General features: G+C 38.0%; 1 protein-coding gene and 1 long non-coding RNA gene across 2 annotated transcripts in view; one reads left to right on the forward strand and one right to left on the reverse strand.

Annotated features, from left to right (window-relative positions):
* Positions 1–16,323, reverse strand: part of LOC131156355 (uncharacterized) — a 60,139-nt gene extending 43,816 nt beyond the window's left edge. Inside the window, exon 1 of the mRNA XM_058109975.1 lies at positions 15,682–16,323. Within this exon, the coding sequence (XP_057965958.1) occupies positions 15,682–16,294 (613 nt within the window). The 5' untranslated portion in view covers positions 16,295–16,323. The remainder of the gene's footprint in view (positions 1–15,681) is intronic.
* A 404-nt stretch (positions 16,324–16,727) lies between these two features.
* Positions 16,728–17,192, forward strand: LOC131156356 (uncharacterized). Its single transcript, XR_009136977.1, has 2 exons — positions 16,728–16,838; positions 16,997–17,192. It is a non-coding gene; the product is annotated as an uncharacterized LOC131156356 (long non-coding RNA).
* Positions 17,193–17,490: the final 298 nt, after the last annotated feature.

Genomic DNA, 17,490 nt, shown 5'->3' on the forward strand with positions numbered 1-17,490 from the left:
CTAGGAAAATGCTAGATGAATGGAGGAAAAGCAATTTAATACCTATATACAAAAATAAAGGAGATATTCAAAATTATAATAACTATCGTGGAATTAAACTTATGAGTCATACGATGAAACTATGGGAAAGGGTAGTTGAACAAAGATTAAGGTTAGAAACAAAGATCTTAGAAAATCAATTTGGTTTTATGCCTGGGAGATCTACCACAAAAGCTATTTATCTTTTAAGAAGATTAATGGAAAAGTTTAGGGAAAAGAAGCGGGACTTGCATATGATATTTATTGACCTTGATAAAGCATATGATAGGATACCTAGGGAAGTTCTATGGTGGGTTTTAGAAAAAAAGGGTGTATGTTGCAGGTATACCGATGTCATTAAAGATATGTACAATGGAGTAATGACTAGTGTAAGGAATATAGATGAAGAAACTAGAGAATTTCCAATTGCCATAGGTGTACATCAAGGATCTGCTTTGAGTCCTTATCTTTTTACTTTAGTGATGGACCAATTGACTAATAGTATTTAAAAGGAGGTTCCATGGTGTATGTTGTTTGCAGATGATATTGTATTAATTGACAAAACTAGGGACGGTGTAGAGGCTGAGTTAGAATTATGGAGAGAAGCTTTGGAATCTAGAGGCTTTAGGATAAGTAGAAATAAAACAAAATATATGAAATGTAATTTTAGTAATGATAGGAGGAATATTGGAGACAAAGTTAAACTTGATGATGAAGAAATAAATAGCACTTGTAGATTTTGATACCTTGGATCTATTATGCAAGCTAAAGGAGAAATGGAAGATGATGTAATGCATAAAGTTAAAGCAGGTTGGTTAAAATAGAGATGTGCTTCAAGTGTGCTATGTGATTGTAGAATACCCTTAAAATTGAAAGGGAAGTTTTATAGGACAGCTATAAGACCAGCTATGCTATATGGATCGGAATGTTCGGCAACGAAGAAACATAATATCCAAAAAATAAAAGTTGCCGAGATGAGAATGCTTAGATGGATGAGTGGTATAACATTGAAAAATAAATTAAGGAATGAACATATTCGTGATAAGTTAGGTGTAGCTCCTATAGAAGATAAGATAAGGGAGGGACGACTCAGATGGTATGGACACTTGCAACGTAGGCCTTATAGTGCACCTGTGAGGAAGAGTAACTTAGTTACTATGGGGGGCAGTAGAAGGGGTAGGGGTAGACCTAAAATAACTTGGGAAGAGATAGTGAGTAAGGATTTAATGTCCTTGAATCTATCAAAAGAAATGGTCCATGATCGCATAAATTGGCGGAAAAGGATTCATATAGCCGACCCCACTTAGTGGGACTAAGGCTTGGTTTTGTTGTTGTTCACTTGTTTTCCTCCCTTCCCAACTCCCTTCCCTCCCCCATAGTTAATAGAAGAAACCAAATTCTTAAGTTCTTTGAAGCAAAACCTAGGCACAATAGTAAAGTTGTTGTCACGTGACTTGAAGGTCACAAGTTCAAGGAATGGAAACAGTCTCTTGCAAAAATGCAAGATAAGGTTGTGTACTGTAGACTCGCCATGGTCGTCCCCTTACCCGGTGCTAGAGTAAATGATAGAATGCAAAGCAAATGCTTGACAAAATGCCTCAAATTATTTCCATTGATTCTGAATTTTTCTTCACGCAATATTGTGCCTAAACAGAGACTTTTATATACATTTAGAATTCCTTAGCCACCACTCCTGAGCTGCAGCCATGCTGCTGTGTTGGTGTGCAGGCAGCAATAATAAAGTACCATGCTGCTGTGTTGGTGTCAGGCAGCAATAATAAATAACCATGCTGTTGTGCCATGCTGCTGTGTTCGTGTGAAGGCAGCAAATACAAGAGCCCATACTACATTGAGCAATAATATATCACAAGAGCCCATATTGCATGTCGGAGTCCTTGACCATCAGCAATAAAAGAAATGTTGATGTGCTGGCAGCATTAAAGAAATCCCAAGCTGTCGGCAGCAATTAGAAAATCCCAATGAGGCATACATCACTGTGTTTGAGAACTCTCTTTAACACCCAGACCCCGCATATGTAAGTGCACAAAAGACTGCCCTTCTTCTAAGATTCCTAAGTTCTTTCAGCACCTTTTTTTTCTACTTGTAAGTTCTAAGGGTCACAAGCAATTTCACCTCAACCCCTACTGAACTAACTAATTTCAAACCCGGGTCTTCAAGGAGTTTATTTGGATATGGAATATCTCTCTAACTACCCCTCAAGCTAATACTAGAAGCACTACCCCTAGAAAAACCCTTCCAATAGCATAAAGTGTTAGTAGAAATAACAGATTGAACATGAAGGGGAAGAATACCTTTTCCAAATTTGGACAAGTTTAGACATCAATACTCCTCCCCTCACCCTTTTTATTCTTACCTTAAAAACAACTAAGTCGATCATATTAGAGTTAGGCTCGGGGTCAGGGGGCAAAGATCCCTTATCTATCTATTCTTTCATCTGGTTTAAATACTGTTTAATATCATTACTACCCCCTTGCACAGTTTCAGAGAACAATTGAATACACTCTCCCCCATACAACTATGTTTTGTGTAAGGTCATCACTCTGCCCCAAGGATTCCACTCCCTCTCCTTTGGAGCTTTCCTCTAAGTTAAGCCAAGGATTCCTCTTCGTACAAGGCTAAATTAACTCTCAATTGATCCATCAAGAATTCCTCCTCAAATTCACAAAAGTTGCTCAACTCATCTTCCATATCAGATGCTTCATGTTCCCCCCTACTCTAAGAAATCTCCGACTCCCTTTATGCTGTCCCACCAGCTAAACCGACAGATAGTTACGAGAGATTCAAGTAGTGCATTCCTCAAATTCTCCTCAATCACCTTCAAGTCTTCCAAGTACTGTCTTTGGGACCTCTCCATTCAATTTTTTTTCAGAACTTTGCTTACCCTCCCTTTCTAACTTCCCCCGACTCCAATCCACCAAGCTTGCTCCTCTAACCACTAGAAAGAATACGGGCATCATTATGTCTCATTTTCTTAGAGTTGGAAGGTACCAGATCCTCCTCTGAATCAGATATGATACCATGTTAATTTTACCCTATTCAACCCATCTGCTAACAACCTTTCTCGACCCATTATTTAAATAATTGCTGTCCCAATACCATCGTTACAGAAGGAGTTACTCCTGAATTGTCCCTTAATTCTCCTTCCCTTTATTGGGTGTTCTTTGACAACTTCAGAGAATGACCGATTATCCAAGAGCCTCTGAAAAACATTCTACTTCTCCAACTTCTACTCATGATAAACTATGTTCGTGGAGCCACAATCTGCATATCTCATATTGCGGTATCCTTCAAGGTCAATAGACTACTTCATTGAGGATTCTAAAAACTTGTGTCATCCCTAATTCAATTCCCTATTGGGACACAGAGTGCTAGCCTTCGACCTCCAAAAGACCGCTTCTCAATACAAATAAACCTATCCCTCTCATTACTCTACAACTCTATACGAATCCTGCCTCCCTCTCTATGGAAAAGAGCATCCCCTGCTTGCCCATTTGCTGCCCCTAACGGACCCAAAAAAACCATCCCAGGTATCTCAAGATCCATAAGAACTCCTCCTTTTTCAATAAGATAAAAGAGAAGAATCTCCCTACAAATTTCAACAATTGGAAAGCTAAACAGTCCAAGGTTAGCATTGAAAATATTCCTCTCAATCTTCATAGTAGCATGTACAATTATCTCCTTCCCTTCCCCCATACCCACGTAAGATTAAACAGCCAAAAAAACTAATCAATAGTTGAGAGAGCACAAACAGGCAGCAAGTAAACAAAACGGCACAGACAACAAGTAAACAAAACAGCCAACCAACACTAGTTAGGATGAATGAGAACCGCTCAAAGTGATCCGTTTTGTAGAAGGCTCGCAAAGCCCTACTTATGATTAGCATGAAAGTTGAAGTTGGTGGGATCATAGGAACATTTCTGAAGACTAAAGAAAAGAGTACAATCAAGCACTATCAAAGGGGACGACTTTGCTAAGATCGCAACAGTAATCCCAGTCGCAAGGTAGGGAAGTCAGCCGCTGCTAGTGAAACCAGAAGAGAGTCAGAGCATATGACTTTATTTCGAAGTAGTCTTAGTCAAGCGAGAGTCGTTGAGACGAGAACCACTGAAGACACGAGTTGCTGAAGACGAAAGTTGACTCAATCTCTGTCAAGCGAGACGACCCTAAAGCTTGTGTAGTCTCAATTGCTAGAGATGTCAATCGCACCCTCTCTATCGCTGATGGGTTCAAGAGAGCCCTAACGATCAAGGATGACTTGCCATAGGATACACAAAAGTTTGTGGGAAGGAATATCAAAAGAAAGATAGGGTTCAGTTACGATGGGTATTAGAAGGCTTTGAAACGGTTCAAAAACTAGGGCAATCTTGGGGCCTTGAACCGATTTTTGTTCTAGGACATCAGAGACAAATGGTTTCAAGACAAAACATGTAGTAGAAAAATGTTCATGGAAGCGCCATGCTCAAAAGTTGCGCAAGTGGTTGACGTCAAGGAGCGTACCATAACGTCCATTAACAATAAAAATATTTTTTCAATGGCTTTTATAATTTTTTCAAAAAATTTTAAAACTTTTATGGATGTTTATTTTAATTCTATTTTAAATTCACATGGTCATTTTATTTTATATGTATGAATGAATTTAATCCATTGAACTTAATTCTAAATATTAAAGTATTTTCAAAACAACTAAATAACATAAAATATAGTTTTTTTCCTTGAAAATAGTTGAAAATTAACAACAAAAGCAAAAAAAATAGCAACATAAGGGACCATTTGGTATCATTGTCAAAAATTAAAAAAAATTAACGAAAGTCAAAAATAAAAACTAAAAATCACAAACCAGCAAAATGTTTGTTTAATTGTTGTAAAGCTAAAACAAATTAAAAACTTAATTAAAAAATGTTCATTTTAATCTTCAAATAAAATAATATTATTAAAATAAGATTAAAATAATAAAATAGTAAAATAATAAAAATTTAAAAAATACAATAATAAAAATTAAAAATAGTTTAATTATTTTACTTGTTATATTTTTAAAATTTACTTCCCAATAACAATTTTATTGTACATGACAATGGAAAAATAGTAAAAAAAGAAATTTAATTGGATTTTTTTATTATTTTTAATTTTTTTAAAAATTTATGTATATATTTATTTTAATTAAATTTAAATTCAAATGAAAATCTTATAATTTTAATTAAAAAGTGTGTAAAAATGAATGATTTAATCCAAAAAATCATTTTTGGATATTAAAATTTCTCTCAACAAGTTGCCAAAACAATTGAAAACCATAAAACTGATTTTCAATTTTAACAGTTGTACGCTGACAATAGAAACGAAAAAATTAGCAACATATACAAATACGTTTTTATAATTTGTTTCTTCACTGTTCAGAAACAAAAAATAGCAACGATACCAAACATGTCCTAAACAAGGGCATTTTTTCATAATCTATTTCTTCACTATACAAAAATTGATTTTTTTTTGTGAGAAACCTTAATGAGAGAGCGACCAATGAGCTTGTTCCTATGATTAATGTTGCTTTATTCTTCAGGCATTAGTTGGAGAGTGAAAAGAGAGTTTGGGCTTTAGACTTTTCTAGGGTATTTCTTCAACTCCTCTCATTTGATTCATCACTCCAGTGCTACTCCTTTGCCTTTCACTCTTTCATTTGGGAAGCTAGAATTCCTCCAAAGAAGCTTTTATGTGGATGACAATCTTGCAAAAAAGTAACACTAGTGACTTGCTTCAAAGATGAAGACCTAACAAATGTTCATCTCACAATGTGTGCGCCCTTTGTTTTAAGATTGAGGAGAATTGATCATGCTTGTTCTTACATTGTTAGGTCTCTTTAGGATACTTTGGAGTATGATGTTTAGTATTTTGGGAGAGAAATGGAGGCATTTTTGTGTTTTGATATTTAGAGGTTTGGGAAGGGGAAGGAGAGAGGCCTTGTGGAGTTGCTCAATCAATTATGGCTATCATTTGGTGTATTTGGATGGAGAGATACCAGAAATTTTTAAAAAGATACGCTACACCTCTTGATTTGGTTTGGAGAAAGAGTGGTGTTTCTTGCATCATCATGGGTCTCAACACCTTTTTTTTTTTTTTTTTTGACATTTAGCTATGACACATTTATGATTGGGTTGTTTTACTCTAGTAGAGTTATTTTGTATTTATCTGTTTTAACTAATTGTATCTTGTTTTTTTTTTTTTTTTCATTTTGTTCTTTTCTTTTGGTTCTATGAGGATATCTTATCCTCCTTTTTATCTTCCTAATCCTCCTCCTATTGTACTTTTCTTCTACTTTTCTAACAAATTTCTTTGTTTATCCCCCCCACCCAAAAAATTAAAAACAACAAATTTTCTAATCAATCTTGCACAGCAAATCTTCTAGTCATTCAATAGAACTTCCTTCTTCTTTTTTTGATAGAGTGCTCCTTCTGAATCTAAGATATTCTCTCGAACCACTTTTCTATTTTATCCAATTGGTTTAATTATGTATTACACCCTCAATTTCTCAAAGCCTAGAAGATCCAGGAAACACACTAGTGCTAGGAATTTCTTTTTTTATACAAAAAATAATAATTAAAGAAAAAAGAATGTACAAAAAGAAGAAAGTGCTACAAAGAAAAATAAAATAAATATAAAACTACATCCAAAATAACAAAGCTTGTCAATAAGTTAAAATTGATTTGGAGGGAAATCATGCGGAGACAAATAACTAAATATAAATATATATTTATATATGGTTACTTGGCACGTACGTGTGTACAATTAAGACCTTAATGAAATTAAAATTTGTGAGTTTAATAATTAAATTTCAATTATACGACTGTTAGAAAATAACTATCAGAATTACCTTTCAACTTAAAATTCGAAATTAACAGCCATGATAATTTGAAAAAAATTATTAATAACTCTTCAACTCTTTAAATAAGATATCTTAATGACATATTCAATCCAAGAATTTATTATACTTCCTCTCTTACTCCTTTCCAAGTCAAACACAAAAAATGTTCAGATTGGCTGCCTGCAAATTTCTGGTTGTTTTGTTGTGTCTTGGAGGCGATTAGCATTATTTTCCAATAACAAACTCAATCAAGTGGGGGCAAATATCACCACAGTGAATTACCAACACGTCAAAGCCACAAAACCTTATTTTTTTTAACAAGACAAATCTATTAATGAGAAGAATAATTACAATGGAAGGCGGACAAGAAATCTTCACGAAAGACGGCAAGAAACAGACAAAAATTAATTGAAACTGCCTTCCAACCCTTTGGATATCAAACAGTGGAAGACCCCCCAAAACCCCAAAAGAATGTGCCCAAAGACGAGCATAAAAGGTTGCTTTCTCCCAAAGCAGGTTTGGAGAAGCCTTCCGATCTTTGAAGATTCTAGCATTCCTTTCAAGCCAAAGCATCCACATAATTGTATACATTGCAGAGTTCTAAAAACCCTAACTCTTTTTTATTCTTCCCATTACCCCAAAACTACATCAAAAAATCATGAATAGCTATCAAAGCCATCCACTCTTACCAAAACATGAAAACAAGTTATGTGATGTATACCTCACCACATGGAAAAGAAGGAAAATATAGCTAGATGTCTCACTTGCCTTGTAACATAGCATGCAAACATGTGGATTTAGGGCTTTATAAGGCTTCCACATCTGTAACACATCATTCGTATTGATCATGTTCAGAGTTAAGAGTCCATATGAAAGCTTGGATTTTAAATTGAACTTTTGCTTCCCATACAGCTTTGTTTGATTGGGACGGGCTAGGATTTGTGGATTTGTAAGATTACAAAGGAAAGATTTTGAAGAGAATGACCACGAACCCAAATCCTTGCATCCCCCTCAAAGTTGGGAAAAAAGAATCCAGCACACCTGGTACACAAGCCAACTCACAACCTCTCCATTGAAACTCCTAAAATAGGGAAATTCTAAAAAAAAGAGCCCCCCATCAAAAAAATGGAAAGCTGAAATTAGTGCATCATGAAAGGAAGAAAGTCTAAACAAGCACAGCACCAATAGCACCAACAATTTTTTTTTTAAATATATATAACAAAATAAGAGATTTCATTGATAAGAGAAGAATGAGAATATGGAGAGTCAAAATTCTGTAGTAATCCAGAAAAAATAAATCCAAAAAACAAAAACTGGAAAAATCAGAGCAAAAGATTCCTCCATGCTCACCAAACCTCCAAAAAGCTAACTCCCCTATAGCAACCAAATCCAACACACCCAACCATCTGCAAATTCAATTTTCTCCCCGAAAAAATACGTGCATTACGCTCCAACTATAATCCCCACAACATTGCAAAAATGCCGCATTTCCAAAGTGTAACCCTCTCCTTCATTCTTCCAAACCCCTTCAAAATAGACAACATTCCCTCCACTTGTGCTAGGCAAACCCAAGTTTCTCCCATCACACAAAATAGTTTATTCCAAATTCTCCAAGCATAATCAAAGGGTAGAAACAATGAGGTGCCATTTCAGAATTCAAATAAAAAGCATGCAAACATTTGGAGATAATGCCTTCAAAGTTCTTCTGATTTGCAACAAGTTATTAGTATTTGACCTTATTAAGCAAAATCAGCCAAAATGAATGCCTTAATTTTTGGAGGACTTTGACCTTCCAAATAAATGAATATAGGGGGAAACGAGTATTGGAAAGGGTCAAAAACTCAAAAAATGGCATACAAGAATACACCATGGAATGATCCAAAGCCCAAGTTCACTTATCCTTAGCTGAAGAAATATGACAATTTTTCAATAACAAGGATGAAAATTCTGTCAACTCTGTATCATTTAGGAATCTTATGAAATGAAAATTCCAAGAAACCAGAGGGCTATCCACATCAACTACAAAGAAGGAAATCATATTATGTTGATCTGAGCTCAAATGAATGAGATGAGGAAAAGATATGGCATCATTCCCCAACCATGGGTCTTCCGAAAAGCGAATCCGAGAACCCCACCCCCCCCCCCCACCATAAATTTCATGTGAGTAAATAAGGGATAAATCTGAGAAATAGATGTCCATGAGCTCTCCGATAAACATTGTCGACTAACATTGGTATCCCACCCATTCTCACCCAAACCATACTTCTAATCACACTATGCCAAAAGAAATGATCTTCTAAGGGAAAATGCCATAACCATTTAGCTAAGCCGGCAACATTTTTGACACTAGTTTTCCAAGACCCAGTCCTCCCTTCAATTTAGACCCGCAAGCCTCTTTCCACCTCACTAAATGATCCCTAAAGCCCCCTAACTCCAGACCACAAATGTTTCTCATTAATAACTCAATCTTATTAGCAATCCCCACTAGAATCCTAAAAACAGACAAATAATATAGCAGAACACTAGATAAACAAGCCTGGATAAGGGTGAATCTACCTCGAAGGGTAAAAAGTGCCCCCTTCCAACCATCAAGCCTCTTGGGCATTCTATCCACAAGAGATTCCAAAACTTCACACCTCTAGGGTTACCCGAAAAGGACCCCTAAATAAGTCAAAGGTCAATCCAAAAGACCACACCCCACATCAAAAGACCGCTCGCTAGCATTCAACAGGCACTTTAATATTTGCTAAACCACTTTTCCCTATATTTATTTTTAGCCCAAGAACCCTCTTAAAAAATTTGAGGATACACATCTGCTAGAAGGAAGGGTTATGATACTCTAGAAAGAAGATAGTATCATCCACAAACTGAAGATGAGAAACCACTAATCACACACTCCCAACTTCCAACCCTTTCACAACTAGGACAAATTCCCCATTCACAAATATCGAGAACTACGCAGAAGGCAACCATCCCCTCAACCACCTGTGCCAACGCTCATCCGAACCATTTCTCATAAAAATTTTATCCAAAAAACTCCCAAGTAACTCTATTGTAGTCCTCAAAATCCAACTTTTAAAAAAAATAAAATAAAATCCCTCTTAATTTTTCTACAAATACGCTTGCCACCAAACTACTATTTGACTACCCCCAATAGGACCACTCCAAGCCATAGAAATAGTCTTATCAAGCATCCCACTCAGTCTATTAGCTAGAACTTTGATGATAATCTCATTAACACTAAAGACTAGAGTCGCATATCTAAAGTCCTCTACCTTAAAGGATCTAGATTTCTTAGGCACGAGGGTAATAAAAGTGGAATTAATGCTCTTACTCAGAATCCTGTTCCCATAAATTCAGCAAAAATTTTAAGCAATTAATCCTTAATAATATCCCAACAATATTTTTTTTGGGGGGGGGGGGGGGGGGGAGGCAGCCCGATGCACAAAGCTCCCACATATACGGAGTCCGGGGAAGGTGCGGACCACAATGAGTCCTAGCAATCTTGAAAGAAAGTCAAATTAAAACCATCCGGATTAGGCTCCTCTTCTTAACCCCCCCCAAAAAAGCCCCTTTAAACCTCTCACATTCCAACTAATAATTTTCATAACTTGACATGCTTATCACCCTTCCTAAGCCCCTTACCACCCTCATACTTAATAGAAGAGAATAATTTTTTTAATTCTTTCTGAATTTTTTTCTCTTGTTGGTTCTGGGGCTCAAACCCAACCTCACCTCCTTACCTAAGGGATCCACTAGTTTCAAGCCAAAATCTTCTATAGCTAAATCCATAGCCCTCTCCCCTACAAGGAACCTCCCTTTGGCATATAGTATTAAAAACAAGAAGAGACAAAGTGGGAAGAGGAAGGATACCATTACTAGTTTAAGAGGAACACGGACCCCCAAAGAAACATCTACCTTTTCAACATTCCCCCCCCCCCCCCCAACCCCCAAAGCAAGAGGATTCAAATTATCACATGAAGAAAATCAAGCTCAGGGTTAGAAGGCAAGGAACCCTTCTCATATAAGACAATCTTTACCTGCCTACGTATAGGCAAGATCCTTATGTTGACATTCTAGCTCCATTTGTTGCTAGGTGTTGCCATTAAATTCATTATATCTCAAACCAATCAAATCAGCATCTCCGTTCACTCCCTCAAATAGTTGTTATAAACCGCTCTCCTTTGCGAGTTCAAACTCAGTTCTCAATTGGTCAACTTATAGTTTCTTCTTGGAATCACATATGTTGCTCATATTGCCTCCACATCATACGAGGAATCAAAACGTGTTTCCTCTTCAAGATTAGCCTTCTGATTCTCCTTATCTTATTTTATGGGACAATTTTGATTATTCAAGTTAAGATTGAATTCTTGCATGCCAATCTGGGATTTTTTTTTTTTTTAATTAAAATGAACTTTCCTCCTTGCTATGAGAACTACAATCAATCTCTGAACATTTCTCATCCGCCCTGCTTATCTTCTTGCTTACTGCATCCTTCTGCCCGACATTAAAAATCAGCCCATTGAGACCCCGATTTCATTTCTCTCCACCCTCAATTCTAGTAAGCTTTGTGTCAACATTTGAAGCACACCTGCCAGCCTCATTAAGAAGAAAGACCCTTTTTTTTTAAACCCACATTAATTTTATCTCCATAGGCCCACGTGACTTAGGCCTTTGAACATAAGGCCCATTCATTTTCAGCCCTCTAAACCCATTCCGATCTTTAAATTTTTAAAAACTCCCCAACAACTGTAATGCTATTAATTAAAGAAAATAAATTAATGAAATAAAACCCCTGAATCCCTGCGATTCCAGGCTTCAGCATTCCCTGCAGTGGTCTCTTTCAGCCAAAGCAACCATAACTATGTTGGCGAAAGAGGGGCTTTCCGAAGGTTCACCCTGCTTTCTACCTGCTCCCCCCTCCCTTCAAATGTTCCTAGAACCACAGTCTAGACACCGTAGCCTGCCTTGAAGGCCATCTACTTTGATCTTGCTAATCCCCGACAATGCTAGCAAAGCTACAAGAAAGGACTTCCATCCCATATATTATTCCCCCTCTAGAATTCTAATGTCCAACCACCTCCCTCCACTACTATCCTGCTTCAACAGGAGAAAATTGCCCCTCTCATTCAATACAGATCTTAAATCGGCTGCCCATCCTTTCTTTGTGATGGAGTGAGCTCCTCTACCCATCTCTATTTTTCCCAACCCCTTTGCACAAAACCCCATCACCTTCGTCACCTAGATAAAATCATCCTTCTTCAACACAATGAAGGAAACATGCCACCTTGCAAATTCAATGATACAAAATGTCGATGTCTAACCAAATCATGTTGAACACCTTCCTATCAATTTTAACAGTAGAATGTTCTCCCATTTCTAGTCCTAAAACCAAATGGAGAGAAAAATCATTGGTTCTAGCTGAAACTACAAAAGAAAGAATAATGGTAATTTTGGTGTGAAGCGAGTGAGATACAAATTATTGGTGGCAGGAAGAAAGTTGGCTATGGTTGGGACTGTGACTTATTGGTATTATGTGATTCGGGTTAGGGACGAGGTAATAGAAGAGGGATGCTGTTGTGTACGGGGTATCACGTGATACAGAAGAGAACTCCAAAGGTATACGAGTGATCTTGATACAGACAGAGTTGGAGTAGCCGATGTCCAAAAAGAACATGAGTTTGAAAAGGATATATTTTTTCTCTGTGATTGGTCAAGCGATGGGTTCTAGTGTAGGGGCTTCAATGGAAGAGAAGATGTTTTGGCTAAGAGAGACAAGCAACAAAAGGAAGAAGTGAGAATAGTCAAAGTATGACTTTTGTGACTGGATGGTGCAGCAAAGAGATATCGAGAGCTGTCAAAGTGAGATATCGAGAGCTGTCAAAGTGAGACCCTTCTAGCTGGATGGTGAAGCAAGGGGAGATCAAGAGCAAAAGATTCAAGGAATAGGGATTGAGAAATAGATGAAGGATAACCATCGCTATGCTTACAACCTTGATTGGGAGAGAAACTAGGAGGAGAGCATCGCCTTAGGAATCCCCCACTATTTTTCCATGCATTCAATCTTTTTAGTTAAGATGAAAAATGGGAAAGCTATAGGATCGGATAACATCCCAATTAAAGTTTGGAAATGCTTAGGCGATAACGGAATTATATGGTTAACTAATTTATTTAATACAATTATAAAAATTAAGAAAATGTCTGATGAATAGAGGAAAAGCACTTTAATACCTGCAACAATAACAACAAAACCAAGCCTTAAGTCCCACTAGGTGGGTCAGCTATATGAATCATTTTCCACCAATTTATGCGATCATGGACTATTTTTTCTGACAGATTCAGGGATATTAAATCCTTACTATCTCTTTCCAAGTTATTTTAGGTCTACCCCTATCCCTTCTACTGCCCCCCACAATAACTAACTCACTCTTCCTCATTGGCGCACTGTGTGGCCTACATTGCAAGTGTCCATACCATCTGAGTCATCCCTCCCTTATCTTATCTTCTATAGGAGCTACACCCAACTTACCACGAATATGTTCATTCCTTAATTTATCTTTCAGTGTTATACCACTCATCCATCTAAGCATTCTCATCTCGGCAACTTTTACTTTTTGGATATTCTGCTTCTTTGTCGCCCAAAATTTTGATCCATATAGCATAATTGGTCTTATAGCTGTCCTATAAAACTTCCCTTTTAATTTTAAGGGTACTCTACGATCAAAACTAGGTTGTACCAGTGTTATGCTCCTGAACAACACTACAATAGCTTTCACAACTTTGAATTAAGGAAGCCCTTCTAAAACAAAACTACTATCCTACTTTAGGGTTGGATTGCCATGATTGGAGATTTGCAAATAAGTCATGATCCTCTTTATCGTCGCCTCATCGGTGATCGACTAGACTACTTGGAGAGGAATTTGAGTTGGTCCCTTCCTTCTCAGATTGTGTTGCTACAACTACCCAACACAAAGGAGTGTTAAGGGAAGAGGGTCCAAACTCCTTAAGAGGAGTAGGATGTGTGATAAGCCTTGTATTAAGTTTCCGGGGGGTTAAGAAGGTGCTAATTCAACCAAAAGTATTCCCGGGGGAAGGGGCTCCGTCTCTGTAGGCTACTAGTGGGCAGTTCGAGCTATGATAGGGCTTATGTATTTGCCTCACTCCTCTGCTTGGCCGCTTTTGCTCTTCTGGGAGGGTTGGCTTAGTTTGTCGCGCTAAAAGAAGTAGCATGCCAGCTTCACGCCTTTTAGTAAAACCGCTTGATTTTATGATCCTGTTTCACGAAAGGAAGTAGGTGTAAAAGCTCCCACCTTTATGCCTTTGCTCTAGTAGCATAATATCCACACCTTCCCTCAATATCCGAGGTGGGCTCTTTCAAGAGCTCCCTCGGCAACGCAGTAAACATACATATTTCGGGGTGGGGGGATTTTTGGGCCTTTCTCCTTAACCGAAAAAAGAGCCTTGATTTTGGGCTGAAGGGGACAAAACCTTCATGACTTGAAGAGAGGCTCTCACCAATCTTTAAAACATTTAAATACATTAGGCCTGGGAGAGGACAGCCAACCATTTTCAAAAATGCACCAAGGGTGATCCAGGCATCCAGCTGCCTACCATACGTTTGAGTTTACCATGACCACTCAAGCAAAAGAGCAAATGGGAGAACTCATTGTCTTTTCCTGAGGGAGTTGCACATGCTGCACAAGGATTTTCCTAAGGGAGATGTCGATAGCGCCCACAATGAGGGCAACTCATTTTTTTGTTGCAAAAGGGGGCAAAACAAGTGGATGTTTGACTCAATGACTCTTTGTTTGTGCCTAGGAAGGATCCATTCACCCAACTCCTCTGCAGTTGTTGAGATCCCATGCCACCCTTTAGAGTTGAATCCTTCTAGGAAAGCGATTTGCCTCATCTTTATTGATTTCTAACAGTGCAAAAAACTTGCAGAAGTCAATCCTTTTGAGTTTGAGCATTAGGGTTTTCTCCCCATTCCTCTTCCTTTGAAACCAAGGTACGTGCTTGTTGAGGACCCAAAACTAACCCCCAACCCCCAGGATGTGAGAAATAATTCCATCTCTCCTCCTATGTCAAGAAAGACAAAAACCCTTTTGGCCTTACGGCATTCAATTATCCTAAGCAAATCAACTTGTTCTGCACCAAGAACAAAGTCAAAAGATTTCTTTTTCACAACCACTAACCTTCATGCGTCACTTTGCATGAGAGAGAGGACCAGATCATTGTGTCCAACGATTTTGTTGCTAACTTCTTGTTTTGTTGATGAAACTAGGTTAAAATTAATAGCGTAATCATAATGCTGTAGAATGAACCTAAAAAACAAAAAAAAAATCCTCTTCAAAACATCAAACCCTAGCGCAAAAAGAAGCAGATAAAATGGATCTCTCTGCCTAACACATCTCTCTGCCTAACACCCCAACAAGCTTTAACCAAATTCTACACACCAATCCAGGTTTAATTTCATTAATGGAGGATAATTCTTCCAAAAGTAATTTCTTGAATAGTTATCCTAGGAAAAAAATGTGCCGAAAATTACATTCAAGAATTATGTCTTATTTGAGTTGTTTTTACCAACTTGAAACTTCTAGATGCTAAACTCTCTACATTATTCCAATTCGGATTTTGGTCCACGTATAGTTATACACAATTTCAAACTCTCAATTTTATATTCCCAGACACAACAAAGTAACTTGCAAATTATACAATAAGAGGAGGAGAGGGAGATATTAATTCTACAGAGGAAGTTGTAAATAATAATTCAGAGAAACAATTGCAGTTACCTTCGTCAAGAACGACTCCGACGTTCAAGTTCTTAAACTCGTTTGAATCTACAAATTTTCCCGCACCGTCGTGGCCGCCAATCTCCTCATCGGGGGCAAAAGACAAGTATACAGTGCGGAGGGGCTGAAACCCAGAAGCCTTAAGGCGGCGAATGGCCTCCAGGTACTGCAACCCCACACACTTCATGTCCTGGGAGCCTCTGGCGTAGACATCGCCGCGGGGGTCGAGGACGGCGTCAAAGGGCGGGTGGGTCCACTTGCGGGGCTCAGCGGGGACGACGTCGGTGTGGGAGTAGAGCAGGATGGAAGGGAGGTTTGGGTTTTTGCCTGTCCATTTGAGGAGGACGAGGGGCTTGCCCTTCACGAACTCGATAGTTTGAGAGTCGAGGGAGAGGGAGTTGCCCTGGGAGATGATGAACTCGGCTGCGGCGGCGTAGTCGGGATTGGGATGGGCGGTGTTGATCCGGAGGTATTGCTGGAATCGGGAGATTGTAGCGGAAACGGAAGAAGAGGATGAGTCTTGAGCTGAGACCGAGAGGGTGAGGAGAAAGGGTGGTGGGGGGAGTAGGAGGAGAAGAACAATGATTACAGAGTTTCTGCACCTCAGCCCCATCAGCGACTCTCAGCAGGCACCCAAGTCCCAACTCCTAAACCCACCCACTGGTTTATGTAGACTAGTTGCTGACAAGCATCACTCCGCACGTCATTTGGTTTTTAGTGGCGTGATGCTCCAAAACACCAACACGAATATAATGCGTTTTTTTCCATTTTAATATTAATTTATAATAAATATTAAATAATACTTTATTTGAGGAAAATTTTTCCAAAAGCTTACCTAATCTCGCAACTCCATGTATCGAGATTTCCTCAAACCTCGCTTCCTCCTCCTCCCTCTCTTGTCTCTCTTGATCGGAGCCGCCGACGGGCTCGGAGATACCGTTTCTGTCGCCGGAGAAGTTGAAGGATTGAAGGTTGCAAAAGGAACAGAGCAAGGTTGGGATTTTCCCGGTGAGCCCCTCGCCAAAAACTCTCTCTTCCTTCTCTGTTTCTCCGGCATTAAGTGCAAGGTTGGGACTTTCGTTTCACGCAAGCCTGAAATCATCCAAAATGGATGATGGATCTCCGGCAATCCGGCGTGCATGCGGCTCACTGCGCAAGTCTGTCCCTTATCTCTCCCTATCCCGTTTGATTTTTTTTTTTCCCCCCATTTTGAGTATGAAATCATAAGGAAAAAAAATCATTAAAAGTGTTAAAATGTCCTGCCTACCATCTGTTTGTTGAAATGCTTAACTCACTGTATTGTTGAAATCATAAGGAAATGCTTGGTCAAGTGATTATCTCAAATCAATGCGCGGAAAAGGCACGAAGGTGTGGAGCGTATCGGGGCTGGCGTCGGATCTGTAACAAATGGCCATGATGCAGCGGCACCCTGGTCCTTTGCTTCTTCTTTTTTTTCCATTTTCATTTATTTGTTTGTACATTCCTTTGGAAATGAGACAAGCGCTGAGTTTTTTCCCAATTTATTTTTTTTTAAATATATTAAATAATACTTTTCTCTATAAAATAATTTTCGGAATAACCTAACGTAATCTCGCTACCAAGATTTGCCAATTGCTCCGTGTCATTTCAGAAATTATTTTCCCAAAAAAATTATTATTTAATATTTTTTAAAAAAAATAATAAATCAGGAAATAAATTTTTTTGCATAATAAATAAGGAAATAAATTTTTTTAATATATTTTTAAAAAATATAAATCGGGAAATAAATTTTCTACGTAATAAATGGGGAAATAAATTATTTCTATAAAT

Source organism: Malania oleifera, chromosome 5 (assembly GCF_029873635.1).
Source record: "Malania oleifera isolate guangnan ecotype guangnan chromosome 5, ASM2987363v1, whole genome shotgun sequence".
Classification (NCBI taxonomy): domain Eukaryota; kingdom Viridiplantae; phylum Streptophyta; class Magnoliopsida; order Santalales; family Ximeniaceae; genus Malania; species Malania oleifera.